The following is a 17848-nucleotide window of genomic DNA, read 5'->3' as shown; positions in this document are numbered from 1 at the left end:
TTCCCTCTGTTAATGTTACTAAATGCTTGTTCATGTGGATCTTGTTGGGTTCTTTTTTTCTTACTATGGACTTTATCATTTGTTAAGCGCACTGAGATGACTTTGTTGTTATTTGTTTTATATAACTAAAGTTGACTGGAATTGAATTAAATAAAAACATTTAATCTGTATTTAGTAACTTTTAAAACACATTTTTGTAATCATGTCATGTTCCTGGCTATGATTAATTCTGTAAAAAAAAAAACTGTAATTTGAGTTATTGTTTGTACTGATCAAGCAAAGGCCTAATTTTAAGGTACATTTAATATAATATAGATTTAATTTGAACACAAATTATTTTCTGTCCATCCCACTGTTTCACAGAAGTAATGTCCAAATCACTCTATAGTATAACAGTCATTCATTACAAATGATTAATGAATTTTCCTAAGTCAACACACTTTAAATCAATAAAAATCTTACGCATTGTGGAAACCTATTATTAAATGCTAATTTTAAGAATTACAACTACAGTAAGTTCCCAATGGGATATTATCTATTTCACATCACAATGTCCCAGCACTGGCAGTTTCGAGGTTGACCCTAAAGATGCATGTTTTTGTGATTTATTTTAATTATTTTTTTAAATACATTTGACTTAGTGGTCTGTCCTCTCCTCCACTTAATCAATTTGTACATATTAGAAATGTCACTCAGCGTAACACAAGGGGTACAGTTAGAGGAGACTGCACAATCCCAATGAGAAAGAGTACATTTGGTCAGTCGTCCTTTACATTTCAAGCTGCCCATTACTGCAATGTATTAGCTGTAAACATTAGGAACACTCCCACGTACAATTCATTTAAAACCCAGCTAAAAAAAAAAAAAAAGCTTTTAAGTAATTGAATTTGCCATCATCAGGCCTGATAGTCATAAGTTCTCTTGCATTTTATATTATATTTACATTTAAAGTATGTATTGAACTACTTATTTAAACTGAATCATACATTTTTATTAAGGTGAATTATAAAGTTTTATGAATGTTTGTATGTATTTTAGAATGTGACATTTTTTTATGGTACTAATGTGGATAGATTTTGTTTTTAGGGAGACTTTTAACAGCTGTCCAAGGACGGCAGATGAAAAAAAGCCATTAGTCGAACTCTGGTACATTTACTGTAATGTTTATGAATGTACGTATGTCTCTGTCAAACCAAGAAATAAGTACAAATAAAATTTGTAATTTATGATGGTCTATATAATATACAACTGGCATAGTAATTAGTTTTGTTACAATTACTTTATGCGACACCTCTGTCTTCAGAGTTTAATCCGAATAACCATTTGAGGAAAACTCTAATCCTCCGGAAAGTTAAAAGAAAAGAAGCTTTCCGTGCAGCTTCCTCGATTGACGCGATGCACAAATGCATGCAAGACCGCATCGACGACAAAAGTCCCCCCTCCCCCCCGATCACTTGTAGGATTTAGTCAGCCACATATACATAGCAAATCATAAAAGGGAGAGTGTGTGCGACTATATTTTCTCGATGTGTGCTTCACTGTCAGTGTCAGAAAGCCAGGGAGTCAGACCCTCTACACACCAGCCTGTCTGAGACGCTGTTTGCTACACATTGCATGTGTCAGACTCTTTGTGCCTATGCAGGTAGAGAAAAAAAGGAAAGAGAGAGCAAGTGGCTTCGAGGCCACTCTCAAACCGTTCACAGACAGCCATAGCTTTAGTGCTTGGTGGAGCATGATAACTAAGGTTAGCAGAGGCGCGGTGGCAGGAGGGATAGGGTCAGCCTGAGGAGAATCTGACACGTACAGTATAGGTGAGGAGAAACTTTGAAGAACAGCCGAGTAGTCAGGCTTTGTGTGTCGAGTATGTATGTTTAAATTATTGATTCCAGCTAATAACATACTGTAGCTGAAAGTTTTCTGCATTAATGTAGAAATTGAACTATTACTAAAAATATCTTCACCTGTGTGTGTCTGTGCATGTACTTGTGTGTGAGTGTGCAGGCCTTAATTACAACACTGTGCAAGAGTGACAGCCCCTGCGGTGCCACTGGACATCTCTTATATCAATGGTAACTATAGGAGAGTAGCAGCACATTCAGCCATTGGTCTTAAAGTTTGAGACACGCTAAGTAGGGCATTTATACGTATGACCTCGTTTTTCAGAAAGCTTAATAGTTCATATGAGTTATTGGAGGCGCTTGAAAATATGACTGATTATGAAGAGGGACACAGTTAGACATTGATATAATAATGAAAAATAATTGTTAATATGCGGGATGACATAAAACAACTATATACTGTATATATATATATATTTTAATTAAAAAAAAATTTTAACAAAGAAACATGGCACACCCTCCTGTAGCCAAATCTTAAATTTGGTTTATAAATATTTTTCAATACTTCCACACACTGAACAGGCAAAAATAAGCCAAAGTTACAAGGTTGTAAGATTCATACAGTATGTACCTGTCCCTGTGTCACTCAACATTTAGTTACACATATAATGGATTACTATAAAAAAAATTAAAAAAAATAAAAAATTAAAAAAGCAGTAAAACATTACAATAATCTGCAAGGGTTTCCAACAAATGCCTCAACCTGCTGCACAGAGTTAAAGAGAAATTATAGTCAGATGCAAAACCATAAACTTCCCTGTACTAAAGAATACACCCTGAGCCTTTCAATATAATGTTTTTCTAATTGATGAGACCAGTGGTACCCCCTTTCTCTTATTAGAAAACTATTTAAAAACAACTATAGAGCATAATGATGGAATGAACGACTGATAACACACATTTTAAAGAATCGTATTTTGTAAATAAGTGGAAAGAAATAGTATTTAGTGCAGTGGTTCCCAACCTTTTTTGAATCGTGACCTCATTTTGATATCAAGAATCTCTGGCGAGACCTTTTTTTTTCTAGAATTAGTTTTTGATCATGTTTGAGCTCATATGAATTTGTTTCAATGCATTTTTAGTTTAAGTACATTTATACTGTATTTCACAAAGTGAAAATATAGAAAAACTGTTGTTTAAGATTGTGTGTTTTAATTAAAAAAAAAATAAATAAATAAAATTTCAAAAATCTATTTTAATTTTTCAGAAATTTCAGGCGACCCCACATAGGCTCCCGAACCCAAGGTTGAAAAACCCTGATTAAGTAGCTCCTGAATAGATTTATTTTAAGATTTTATCATTTCTGGTTATGTCACGCCTGATGTGGGACCAAGACTCACACTTTATTTGTTAATTTTCCACTCTCTCTCCATCTCTCTTTCTCAAGTACGCCCTGTAGTGCCACCGCGTACCCCTCGGGGTACACGTACGCCCATTTGAGAAACACTGGAATGTGTGTCAAATTACTGACAAAAACTGAAAGAAAACTTAACAGGCTGCTTTTAGTGTTTAGGACAAGAACAATTATCTGTACATAATTAATGGTTGCTTTTCTATCCTTTGGCAAGACACTGAACCTAAATTGTACCAAATGGAGGATTAGCACCTTCTGTGTCATCTGTCGCCACTGAGGTGTGAATGTGAGTGTGAATTAGGGAATATGGCTGATAATATTAATTCAATGTTCGAATTATTGTGTGTGTGTGTGTGTGTGTGTGTGTGTGTGTGTGTGTGTGTGTGTGTGTGTGTGCGTGTGTGTGCGTGTGTGTGAGAGAGCGAGAGCAAAACGGTTCCCTGTTAATAATAATTTAAAAAGTACTCTTTCTGCTACAATCTAACCCTTCCCCTGAAGGAAACGAGGGCAGCTGCATTGCCCTTTGCCTGATCTCACTTCATGGGATTTGAACCCTAACTCGACTTCAGCAAGGCCACAATTGCCATTGAAAATGTATTATTTTTTTCCCCATTGTATGGTGACAGTGAGCAGTCTATTCTTTTAACACAGGCTAGTTTTATTTATGAATCATACAAAACCGTTCACCTCTACTCAGATAGCAGCAGCTCAAAAACGTTCATCATGTCTTCTTATTACTGTAGACATTTGTTGGGTCTTTTTTTCAGACATTAAGTTTATATTAACTTTTTTCTTTCTTTCTTGACAGTTTTGGCGATGTATCTCTTATTCCACTGGATATAAAGTATTATGGTAGCTATAGTACTACTGTATATGATACTGTAGCTGATGCAAGTTCATGTGGATTTGTTGGGTTTTTGTTTTTTTTTTTAAAGGGATCCTCCACTGTTTTTACAAATGTGGCCTAAAACCTTGAAATGTCCTTATTAGAAGATCTATTACGAACTAAACTAATTATTTTTGCACCATAATCGTTTTATTAAAGGTAGGGTAGGCGATTTTCAAAAGCTAGCATAATTTTGAATGTAGCCTCCCAGATGGCTCCGCCTTTACCCCCCTCGCCCCTCCCCTCTGTGCTCCGTCTCACTCACATGTATGCGCACAGCTCAGTTCATCGCTTTTATTGTGTGGAAACTACATTGTCTCATGTCTCGTTCAGCAGTAAATAAATAATAAACTTTATCATTATATATGTTAAAAAAAAACTCTGTTTTAACTCTGTCAGTGCTTTCAGTGTGAGCTCGTGCATGCGAGGGGTGGAGAACGAGCAGGGAGACGTGATTGGTTAAAAAAAACGGTTCATTTTTTTCCATTGGTCAAAGTTATTACAGATTTACAGCTGCTACAGTTGATGAATTTTCTTCGTTCCTTTTTCAGAACACCTAAGATATTAATTTCTGTCAGGACAATTTCAACCAAAAACTTAAAAAGTGTAGGTGGAGAAAATCGCCTACCCTAGCTTTAACTTTTAAAAAAGGAACTACTTTTCCGTTTTACCACCTGTGCGCCGCCATCTTGAAATGACGTCATTGGTGACGTGGTTAGCCCCTGTTAGCCCATTGTGTTCTATTGGAGTGAAGCACACAGGATCATTTAGCAGCTTTTTCAGTCAAAATGACAACTTGTGCTGCTTTGGGTTGCTCTAAAAATCAGTAAAAGCTAAAAAAAAAATGTGATGTTTACTGAGAGATGATGAATCAAAACCGTGACCTGAAAAAAATCTGTGTCCACAGGGGGCGACAGTTCCCACTCTGCTGTTTCGTAGACGCCATTAAGGAGAGAAGAAGAGCTTCATGCGCATTAAATAAATAAATCCACTGGTGCTCAATGCAGTTTTAAAAGTTAATCAAATGAATATGGTGCAAAATAATGCATTTTGTAAGGCATAGATCTTCCAATAAGGACATTTCAAAGGTTTTAGGCCACATTTGTAAAAACAGAGGAGGATCCCTTTAACAATTTTATATTTTGTTAGTGCTTTGAAATGACTATTGTTGTAATTTGTGCTATATAAACAAAGTTGAATTTAATTGATTTGAACTTTAGTAACCGTCTACCATCAGCAAATAAAACAACAAAAATGGGAAATCGGATTGTACCGTTCTGCATCTAAAATCTCTGATATAAGTATTGTTCTTATTGGATTTATTGATGTTATTTTTCAAGGTTTTCTGAGTTATTTCATTCAGTTGTAGAAAATTCTTATGTTCAAGGTTAAAATGTACCTTATTATTAATAACCTCTAAACTTGCTTCTGCAATCCATGTCTTCTGCTTTCATCACGAGATAATACAGTACCTTTAAAACATATAAACCTTAATCAATACTCGCTAATTACAGCTTCTTCTTTTAAATAAATGTTTGCTTCTGTGTGCTTACTATTGGCACCGCCCTGATGCGCTAGTTCCAGTAGCAGGAAAGAGAATAAAATGGGTAGAAACTACAGCGATCATTCCCACTCTCAGTCATTAGCTCATACATTTCAGTCTCAAACCAGCGTTTCTACAGAGCAGGGAAAGGGGAATAAGCAAATGAAAAAGCAGGAAAGGCAAAGAGCTAAAACAGATGGCTGAGGCAGAAAGAAAAAAAAAGTGACAGTGTGGGTGAGAAATAGGGAGTGAAAACTAATTTGAGCAATGAGAAAGAAAGGGGAAGGAAAAAAAATAAATGGGAGATGGAGTGACAAAAATGGAGCTGTGTGGCTGACAGCTGAAAAACATTAAAGGCATCATGATGTTATTTAACACTTTTAAAAGCAAAGACAGGAAGGGGGTGCACAGGATGAGGGGGAACAATTCCCCACCCGAATCGTTCTTGTCAAAGTGGCTTTCCATTGTGTGGAGTGACTTCATCATGAAGAACGAAAAGCAGAAAACAAGAGGAAAAAGGAGGGGATAAAACAAAAGCCGGGAAGGGCAAACAAGGTGACAAGGTTGAAGAAATGGTATCGAGGCATCGGGGGAAAATCCATTTGAAGTCGAGAAGTCATTTTCTAACAAGGGGGACTGTAACAGAAAGAGGAAAACAGACTTGGTGCGCCTGTGTGCGGTGTCCAAACATTCTTCAGACTGTCCACACTTGGAGCCTCGAGTGCCCAAATGCATGTGTGTGAGATTAAGGGAGGGGGCGAATGAGCTGAAAATGTGCTGAAAGGTACTTGGGCTAGGAGGCACTCAGGCATCAGCAATGAAAACCAAGTGCATTGTGAAGCATCAATGTAGAGGACGTCAAGTCATTTTCATGTGAATTGATAGCTGTAGGATTTCCACCTCATTGATTTGCAGCTTTCTTGTTGCGGAAAATGGAATAAACCTTTAAATGTTGGCGCGGTGTGTATTCCTCTAATAGAAACTCACTTTCTGTTTGTAACATTTCATCTCGTATTAAATCCTGAAAACAAAAACCCCAATGGAAGCATTGATTATATGTTGGATCACTATATTGTACAAACAATATAATCATATTGTAAACCATAGTTAATAATTATAAGAACGGACAACATTGTTATATTGTTTGTGCAATATAGGTTTAATGCCCGTACAATATATTATCACGCTTGTACAATATGATTATATTGTGATGTAAAATGTATTTTTTCTCTGTGGCAGGTCAGTACAGATAAAATTATTTATTCTAAAATCTCAGACATATTCATGTAGACATAATCCTGAGTTAATATTACAAGTGTAAATAGAACACAGCAAACAACAAAAGACCATAAAGCAAATAAACCTCTATAGCAAGGTTTTTCAATCTTGAAGTCGTTCAATTACTTGAGTAAATTATTAAAAAAAAAAAAAAAAAAATTCTGACTGAAATTATATTTTTGTAATATTTAAATAGTTAATTAAATAATAATATTTTTGTCATTTTTTAAATTGTTATTCTTTTTCAAATCAAAACACCACATGCAATCTCAAACAACTGTATACTATAACTTCAACTTCCTCCAATATAAATCTAGTGAAAGAAAATACAGCATAAAAATTAAATAATTCAATAGTTAATTAAATAATATATTTTTTAATTTGTTTAATTATTATTCTTTTTCAAATTAAAAACACCACACACAATCTCAAGCAACTGTATTCTATACTTTCACTTACTCAAATATAAATCTAGTTAAGCAAAATACAGCATAACAATGTAATAATTAAACAGTTAATTAAATAATAATGATTTTGTAATTTTTTAATTATTATTATTATTATTAAATTAAAAACACCACACGCAATTTAAAACATCTGTATTCTATACTTCCACTTCCTCAAATATAAATCTAGTGAAAAAAAAAACACAGTATACAAATATAATAATTACATAGTTAATTAAATAATAGAAACAAAAATGTTTTTGTAATTTTTAAAATAATTATATATTATTCAAATTAAAAACACCACACACAGTCTGAAGCAATGCATTCAATACTTTCACTTCCTCAAATATGAATCTGGTTAAAGAAAATACAGTATAAAAATTAAATAATAGTTAAATAATAATAATATTGTTGTATTTTTTAAATTATTTATCCATGTCAAATTAAAACACCACACACAATTTCAAGCAACATATTCTATACTTTCACTTACTCAAATATAAATCTAGTAAAGGAAAATGCAGCATAAAAATGTAATGATTAAAAAGTTAGTTAAATAATAATATTTTTGTAATTTTTTTAATTATAATTAATATTTTTAAATTAAAAAAAACACACGCAATTTCAAGCAATGTATTCTATACTTCCACTTCCTCAAATATAAATTTAGTGGGGAAAAAATACAGTATACAAATATAATAGGTAAATAGTTAATTAAATGATAATAAAAATAAAAATTAAGATTTTGTAATTTTTAAAATAATTATAAATCATTCAAATTAAAAACACCACACACAATCTGAAGCAATGTATTCTGTACTTTCACTTCCTCAAATATAAATCTAATATAAACCAAGTTAAAGAAAATCCAGTATAAAAAAGAAATAAATCGGTAAATAATAATGATATTTTTGTCATTTAAAAAAATCTTAAGTAAGCAGTTTATTTATAAAGTGCTTTTTGCAGATAAAATCACAAAGTGCTGTACAGAGTTGTGGTAAAAATACAAGTGCAACATAATAGAATAATTAAACATGAGTGCATAAACAACTTAAGAGCAGCAACATTAAAGGATAATAAAGCAAATAAAATAATAAAACTTCCTCAAATATAAAAATAGTTCAAAAATATATATAAATAAATACAGAATAAAAAACATCTCTATCTCGTCACTATAGTGCTACTCGTAATATTACAAACATGATCAAAAAGTAATTAAAAAAACAAGTCTCCGTGGTCGCCAGAAATGTGTAATATGAAAAAGGTTGTGAATCACTGCTCTACGTTTAAGTTAAAAACATGATAAGACTGAGTAAGCCATTGGATGAGGCCAGTGTATCATGCAAACAGATTAGGCCTAACTTTCATGGCCATGGCTTTGTTTTCTCTACAACCTAGCCTAGCCCAGTGGCGAGATAATCTGAGTAAAGCAGAGATATCAGTCCCTTTCTAAGTTGCCTGAGAACGCCTTGTGATACCCTCTGGAGATCTGAGGCTTTGATATCAACAGCAATTATGTGGTATGAGCCCACAAAAGACACCAATGTAGGAATATGTGTGTGCACACGTTCACTGTCGCACACGCTCGCGCATACATACGCACACTCACTCAACACATACACACTCCTCGGCTTTGGTGGAGGGAAACAAAGAGAGAATTTGATACTCAGGAAACACTGGGCAGGCGGAACATGCTCTGATTTTATCAGCTGCTTGAGCTGAGCTTAAAAGCCAGCGACGATTCACAGGCAAAAGGGAACAAGGGAAGGGGAAAGGAAAGAGAGAAAAAAAAAAAGAGTCATCTGTGAGTTTGGGAAAGCTGCTCGTTTCCTGCGACGTGTGGAAAGTCCCAAGCCGAGCATCTTTCAATGGATCCAACATGTGCACGAGTACATGTGGATGAATACGTGCTCAAAAGATTCGCCTCTGTGTGCATTTGTTTTCAACACTAGTGCTTTTCCTACATACTCACTGCATAAATTAGCATATTTGCGTCATGTGCACAGACTCCTGCAACACACACATATATTGTACTGTATGTACATACACTCAGTGAAAATATACTGTATGTGATAAACACTCGCTTCCGGTCTGAGTCACCCCCACAAGAGGATTAAGTTTGGCCTCTGGCTTTGCTAATTGGAGCTTAAAGCCTGGTGTAGCCCCTGGGCAGTGTATGCTAAGTGTGTGGTGCACACGCTGTTGGTGTGAAGGTTCCTGCATTAAATGCGTGTGTTCCCGCGTATAAATTATAGATGGAAGGGGGCTGTAGTAGAGTGGCCACACAAGCTGCAGCTGCCAGAGCGAGAAGAGAAACCCAGTCAGGCCGAGGCAATCACAATCAGAGCACAGACACATGACGAGACAGGTGGTTTGATCGAGAAACAGAGGAGGCAGTGGGTCAGGGAAAGATGACGGTCATATGGGAACAGATAAAAGAAAATATGAAAGCTAAACAGAGCATCCAAAGGCAGAGAAACTTGTCATGTAACAAAATAAATGAATCTCATACTAAATTATGGATTTCTGGACTTTTTTTTTTCTCTTGTGGCGATCATTGCTTATTGCTTTTTCTTCTGTTCTATTTTTGGCATATGGTACAGCAAATATAAGGGTAATCATTCATGCACACCACACCAAACTTTTAGTGTGAAACAAAATTGATATCTACAAAACTAAATGAAATTATATCAGTTTGCTTCTCTCACTGTTAGGAGAGTACAGGTACTATTTTACTAATAAAATAAAAATAAGGGTATTTTTTAAATTCTTCTCATTGTCTGATATATGCAGAGGTGAAAGTAAGAGATTACAAGTAATGACGTTACTGTAATTGAGTTGCTTTTATGGATACTTGTTAGGACTGGGCAATTTTACCTAAAAAAAAAAAAATCTCCGATTCTTTAAAGAAAAAATTGAGTTTCGATTCGATTTTCAAAATTTTTTTTGCTGCACTTAAAAATGACTGCAGACATCAGATATATTGTCAAAAGTGCAACTTAAAATGCATAGAACAATCCCAAAATAAAAAGTAAATGAGGCTCTGTCATTCAACAACTTCAAGCTTTAACCCAGGTTTAAGCAAAAGTGCAACAGCAACTTCACAGTAGCTTAAATTTTCTGATGAAGAAATCAGATAACCACATATTTTATGACATGTAACATTACAATTAAAAAAATAATAAACTCTAAAAAATTGAACATGCCTGTGGCGCACATATAGCCTACTCAAAGGAAAAAATAAATGTAAACAAAGAGGGGTCTGACTCACGTCGGGACGCAAAAAAGTCCGAAAAAACTGTGGTGGAAAAAAAATTAATAAATAAAAATTAAAAAAAAAAAAGAAAGAAAAGAAGAAGAAAAATAATAATAATAATAAAAAAATGTACATATTTTATACAGATGCCTTTGTTGAAAAATAAATGCAGTTCCAATTGTGCAAGATTTGGTCTCTTCCTTTTTAAGTTTATACATGAGATATTTACTGTATGCAAGGGAACCATGGCAAGATTTATTACCAATAATAAATTTGGAAGGTGAAAATAACTAGTAACTTTTACTTTGAGTACTATTTAATTGAGCAACTTTTTATTTGTACTTGAGTATTTTATGTATGACTTACGTGTATGTTTACTTGAGTACACTTTCAATCAAGTAACAGTACTTCCACTTGACTAAGATACATACTGTAAGTACTCTTTACACCTCTGGATATATGAGACTAATAATAATATTAATAATGCACTGGGTTTTATATACAGTAGCACTTTATCATAAACACTCAAAGAGCTTAACAAAATTAAGGCATTATTCTTTCACTTCACACTTGTGAAGGTGGTGGTAAGCTACTGTTGTAACCACAGCTGCCACAGTGCGCCATCGGCCCCTCCGAACGCCACCTACACTCACTCACACACTACATTCATACTAGGCAATGTGGGTGAAGTGCCTTGCCCAAGGACACAATGGTAGATACCACTAGAGCGACTGTCCCCCACTGTGGCACCTGGAAATCGAGCTACTAACTAGACCCAGACCTGATTAGTGTCTAACGACATCGGGCAATTATACAAGTTATACAAGTTTAATCAACTCATATAGCTCAAGTGTCGCTAAGGTTTCTTCACAGGTTTTTAATTAACTTTGAATAGATGAAACAAAATCAGGCAGGTGGATTGAACAGTGTCGTTTTGGTAGATTTGTTTTCCAGGATGCTATACCTCTATTTAAAACATTTATTTGGACAGGATTAAATGTGTTGCTGTGCACCTGTCGTAGCATGGATCACAGGAAGCAAATAAACCAATTCTAAGTGTTGATGCCTTGGCTCCTCTTTTATCTATTCTACCGTGAGCCATTCTCACACATTGTTCTGCAACATAAATGGGATGAATACATTTAAAGCAACGCCAAGAATTCAACATAATGACTTTGGATTTCGTTTATCTGACCTGAACATGTACTCGTCACACATTTACACCCATTACACACACACACACTGACCTGAGAGACATGATCTTGTATGCATCAGGCAGGTAGCATCGTGTGTTCTCCATCTGGGCAGGGTCCGAGTCGCAGATCTTGTCGTCGGTGCGACCGTAGTTGGCACTCTCAATCATGATGACGTCTGTCCCCGGGCAGCGCAGTTCAATGGGGTAGGACTCACAGGACAGCTCCCTGCGGACCACTGCCATCGGGATGGGGGCACGGCCATAGACTGGACACACACAAAGGCACGGTACACTCGTGAATTTACAGGACAATTGATTTGAACAATAAAAAATACTCGTATCCTTTTAATTACAGACTCCATATAAAAACCAAATCACAACCAAAGGACATATCCACTGTTGCATTCAAGCTCACTTAGTAATTGGTGTTTTGCTGTTGCAGTTTTTGACATTATTTGCTATAGAACATTAATGTCAAGCAGTCTCACCGGTTACAGCTACAAGAAACATTTGAAAATGTCAAGGCCTAATTATTGTTAGAAGTTGCAAATTTGATGAATACATCATTTACACTATGAAAGGGAAATGTGTTTTAAATGTTAATGAGATTCAAACAAGTAAAATATCTCATATCTTTTACTTTTTGCTTTAAAAGCATCTGTATGCATAAAATATAACATTTAATTGAAATCTTTAAGTGGAAAGATGCATCGAGAATTCATTTGCTACTTTCTTTAAAATCTTACATATTTGGCTTTTCTTAAGGATTTTATGAAAACACACCATGCATCTGTATTTGTAATTAGAGTTGTGCTATAAAGTGAAATCACAGCTGGGATGTTAAAGGTGTGAGGATGGAAGTTCCCAGGGATTTTGGTTGTTGTGATGTAGAGTGGATGTTGTTTTTCTCAGCTACTGAGAGTAGTTATCCCGTTGAGTATCAATGATCATCCCTTGATAGGTTGGTTATCAACTGAGGAGTTCAATTGTTTGTGTGTGTGTTTTTCAAATTCCAACTCCTGCAGAATAAAATTAGAACGTTATTACATTTATAAAGGAGATTAAATCAAATAAACCAATAAAAAAAAATAAAAAAAACCTCTGTTACTACTGATTTAACATGCATATCCTTGGTTCAATGTGACAATTTTGTTTCCAAATCATTTACAGTGCACACGTTTGCGCAATTAACAATCAACGAATCCAGACCTACAGTCGAGACACAGCACCACCCTTCTTGCTTTTCCTGTCACTGTAACCATAGCAACTCCATCCTCCCTCCGCTGGCTCCTTTATTGGTTGGAGGAGCTTCATGGTTACACAAATGCAGCAAAGAATGTGAATGAGCTCAATGTCACTCCTTCTGCACTCAGCTTAATACCGCCCTTCACCACATCACACATGCAGATGCACATATGTGAAAACGCACACACCCACGCACGCACACACACACACACACACACACAAACACATGTGCAAATGCTCAGAGTAACGGAATGTGGATGAAAAATGTACAGACCGTGTAGCCAATTCCAGAGTGGCACTGACACCCCAGGGCACAGCGTAGATAAAGAGGCACTGACTTAGAGATACGACCGATGTATAAGTGACATTTACTGTAAATGCCCTGTCTAATGAAAAGACACATGCACACACATGTACCTAAATCACCTCAGGCTGTCATTAGTCTTTAAGCTCATTTCCAAACAGGATGCTGCTGGTCTCCGTGACAGCTGAGGATTTGTGTGTTTAATTGAGGTTGTTTAGGGCAGTAATTCATTAATGCCTCAGAAAATGTGCAATTTTATCCATTTATTTTTTCAATGATTTCATCATGATTGCCCTCGAAGACATGAATTTAAAAGTTGAAGAGAGTTAATTGAAGCATGCGGGGATCAATATTGTGCATTGTAAGTCAGCTGTCTAGACTCGGCTTTAGATCAGATGTCTTACAGAGTTGCCTTGCAGGGAGCCCACTGGGCAAAAAAAAAAGAAAAAGGAAGCGTTATAGCACGAACACACATGCTCACTCACACTATTCAATAAATAAATAAATAAATAAATAAAGCGGGCCTGTCTGGGCTCCAATTAAAAGCCACTCTGCCTTCGTGAGCAGCAGTAAATACTCTGACTCGCACGCACCATCCTGTCTCATCTGTTCACCTTTAATTTATCTTTTTATACGGGCTAACTCACCCATTGAACTGCTGCGTTCTGCCTGCCTCTGAGGGACTCGCCCAACACATATTTCCGTCACTTTATACAAACAAAGCCAATACAGACACACAGCGTCTCTTTCTGCGACCGTGGCTCAGGTGGTAGAGGGTCGTCTTCTGATCGAGAGGTTGGGGGTTCGATCCCAGTACCTGACTATGTGTCGTAGTGTCCTTGGGCAAGACACTGAACCCTAATTTGCTCCCAGTGGTCGACTAGCGCCTTGCATGGCAGTCCTGTCCCACTGGTGTGTGAATGTGAGAGTGATTGGGTGAATGAGCTGATATGTAAAGCGCTTTGAGACTGCTTCAGTGTGGTGATAAAGCGCTATATAAAATCAAGTCCATTTTCCATTTACCATTTTGTGCAGACACATAATGCCCATTTTTTACTCTCACCAATACAAACAACATGCCCATAGTTACCTCTTAAATTTTGCTCTATGTAATATAATGTGAGCTGGCTAGCAACAATATTAAAGTGCATGTCATTAGTCGTGTAAGTGGTGACAGGAACTTGGCAGTCAGTGACGATACAGACAATGTTGCTCAGACCTTCTGTGTGTCTCCGGGGGCTGAAACAAAAGGTTATTGATTTTTACATTTGGGCCAAGAACAAGAAAGTGGTGAAAGAGCTACGAAGACATGGAAAAAGAAGAAGGGGAGGCTAAGAGAGATTTTAAAGGGTGATCTCTTACTTGATCTGCTTCAGTATTTGGCTATTACTGGTGTCTGAAAGGAGGCTACTCTGAGTTGACATTGAACAAAGGCTTGTTTGACCAAGACGTTGTCCTAAGGCAGAGGTTTTCAACCCGTGGGTCATGTATTTTTTTTTTACTATAAATGGGTTATAAGCATTGGCTTTAGCAACGAAAAGAAATAACGTGCTTTTTATTCTAAAGGAGAATGATTTGATGTTTCATTTTTTTCAACCACAACCTTTATTTAGTATTTACCAAACTCAATGTCTATATTGTTTCCAAGTTTTAGCTTTTTGTTTTAAAAATACCTGGATACAAGAAAAAAAGAAGTGTTTTTACCACATTTATTTTGCTGTATAGAATTCAAAGCTGCTGGAGACTGACATTTTTTTTCAATCAAATAAAGACATGGGACCCTATTTCCAGTGTGCCAATGAAAATAGGGCACACCAAGAGGCCGAGTTGTGTCAATTATTCAAGGTGTGGTCAGAAGTTGTGTTCTCAGAAGAGAGAGTCATTGTACCTTTGCGCTCAGGATTGCGTCCACTTTATCCCACCGGATCAAACTTCCTCATTATTCAGGATAAACATGCCGTACTAGAGAAGAGTGGGAAAGGGACCCGGTGGTGTTCCACACACGGGTAAAGTTCATTCTGCCATCTCATAAAGACAATCATGGCCGCAGGCTGTGCACATAATGCCACCGTGTGTGCATCAGCTTTGTGTACTGTACGTGCTGTGGAGTTGTTAGGGATGCAACAGTGTGTAGCAGTGAGTGCAGCGTGGGGTGTCGGTGTGAGTGGGTCTGCGGGCGTCTTTCTGACGTGACGTAGCTTTTAGCCGCACAGCCCAGGGACTTGTACCGGCTCGGGACACAGTGGTGCCTGTAATGTTGACTCTTAAACGTCGGTCACTCCTTTACGCTGTCTTTTTGCAATGTGAGCTCTTACATGCAGCCTGCTGTATATGTTGTAAGTAAAGCTGAAACTTAACAAAATCGTTTAAGAAATATTCTTTTTAAATCTGTGAATCAGCTGAGAGGGGAAGTTTTGCTTGACCGAGCTGATCCACTCACGCATACTGCTGCATGCAGTTACGAGCCCTCTGTGAGGTAAAAACACAGATGTTTTAAAGCATGTTTATGCAGGTGAACACTAGCATTGTTGTTGCTATCTGCACTGGACCCTGCCTGCAATCTAAAACACCTTCTTCCATGAGGTAAAGTCAGTTTTTGAATCCCTTATCATAGCGCACGGTGCACAATGCTCTCCTCCAACTGGACTGCACTGCTAAATCTCGACACCACGCCTCATTTTTAGGGACACGCCTACAACAGCTCAGGGAGCAAAGTGCTAGTCTGAGGAATCAGCCACTTTGATCAAAATGCAGCTCAAAACTGCATTTTAGGTCGCCAAATTAGGGGCCATAGTGTAGGCCTCATTGATCAATACATCAAAGATCATTCACCATAAGAATTAAGTAAAAACACTTGTATGTAACATCTACAGGACTCCACATCCCACAATGCAAAGTGCAAAACGTTCGTCTTTACAGAAGAGATTAAAACAAACTTTCAAGCGGCAATTGAAACTTTTTCCATGTTTATTTTTTTTTTCAAGCAAATGATCTTCTATTTATTGATCTATGAGTCCTATACTATGACTTTACCCATAAATCTCCTGAAGTTTTCTCAAACACTAAGAAATTGCTGCAAAATATTTAAATAGTTTTTTGGTAAACATCATATTTACATAATCTCTTTTTGTGTGGAAGCCATTTTAGTTTATTGGTATTAAAACATTTTTTTTTTTAAATTTTATTATTGTTAAAATAAACACAGCCACAGCCTGTGTCCCTGTTTTTGTTGCATTGTGGGATTTGTTCCCCATGACAAGCAGCAACAACATTTCTAAAACTGCCCTATGAGGTGTTTATGCCAGAAATACATGATAAATCCGGTTTGAAAAAAATATTATATATATTTTTTTCCTTGTTGTTCATTCCTATTCCTAAGATATCAAGCACTTCAATCCTCTCCACTAAGAAGACCGAGTGCTATCTGTTGTGTGTCCTCAAGCTAGACTGTCTTTGTTTCAACTAATCCCTGCTAAGAATAAACAGCACCATTTGCATATGTCGACTTATCTTTAGACACTGAGGCGAATACCTTTGATGTAAACTCATCTTTTGGTGTTGAAGGGGAGCCCTCTATGTTTGTGTGACTCTGAGCTTGTTACCTGTCTGCCTGAGCGTATTCATCCATAGGTTTTAAAAAAAATGGAGCTGTCTCTCTGTGGGCGTACATTATTCTAATGTTTAAAGTATATCATCTGTGTGAGTGCATGGCAGCTAGCGTATGAATCAGTACACGGTTGACTGGGCATGTGTGTGTGCCATGCAGTGTGATTGACAGGGGCCATTAATAGGATTAGGTCCAAGTGGGCCAGAGCTCCCTCTTTTGAGCCTTCAAAGTGCACCGGCACAAGGGAAAAAGGGGGAAACATCCATGTTTCAACTCCCTTTCAACTGAGACTCCCCGAGTGTATGCAGGCGTGTGTGTGTGTGTGTGTGTGTGTGAGATTGCTCGGTAAAACAGAAAAAAAGTGTAAGCAGTTTTGCAGTCTAAAGTGTGGGCAGGGAATGAAAGCTGACAATGATAAAATAGGCAAATGCTAACAACAAAAACCACCTCTGAGCATTTTGTGAAAGGAAACATGATACGGCGCCTGCAACAAATATTAATACTTATAAACAAACTGCAGCACAACCTGAACATGACCGGCATCCAACTAGTTTAAATAATATCATTAAACACGTCAGCCTTCTCTTTAGACAGCATAGTGCAATATTACGACTACAAAAAAAAAAAAACGATAATAGTCCTTGAAAAAAATTACAAACACTAACTTTATTGGCCTTGGAAACTCTAAAATGAATTTTGGATATCTTCTCTGTGCAGACCAGTTAGTATCATGACACAAAGCTCTCTGTTATCATGACTCTGTGGGAAAACACTGTTGTGTTTTTTTTGTAGCCACATGCCCCCTGTCTGAACATATCATTTTATTTCATAAC

The 17848-nt window shown here is 36.6% G+C and overlaps 1 protein-coding gene across 8 annotated transcripts in view; it reads right to left on the bottom strand.

Moving 5' to 3' along the window:
* Positions 1 to 17848, bottom strand: part of LOC114464738 (adhesion G protein-coupled receptor L3-like) — a 168855-nt gene that overhangs the window by 111352 nt on the left and 39655 nt on the right. For all 8 annotated transcript variants that reach the window (XM_028449281.1, XM_028449451.1, XM_028449537.1 and 5 more), the window contains exon 4: positions 11912 to 12125. In XM_028449281.1, the coding sequence (XP_028305082.1) occupies positions 11912 to 12125 (214 nt within the window). The remainder of the gene's footprint in view (positions 1 to 11911; positions 12126 to 17848) is intronic.

Source organism: Gouania willdenowi, chromosome 1, assembly GCF_900634775.1.
Source record: "Gouania willdenowi chromosome 1, fGouWil2.1, whole genome shotgun sequence".
Lineage (NCBI taxonomy): Eukaryota > Metazoa > Chordata > Actinopteri > Blenniiformes > Gobiesocidae > Gouania > Gouania willdenowi.
This window is presented reverse-complemented; position numbering and strand designations above follow the sequence as displayed.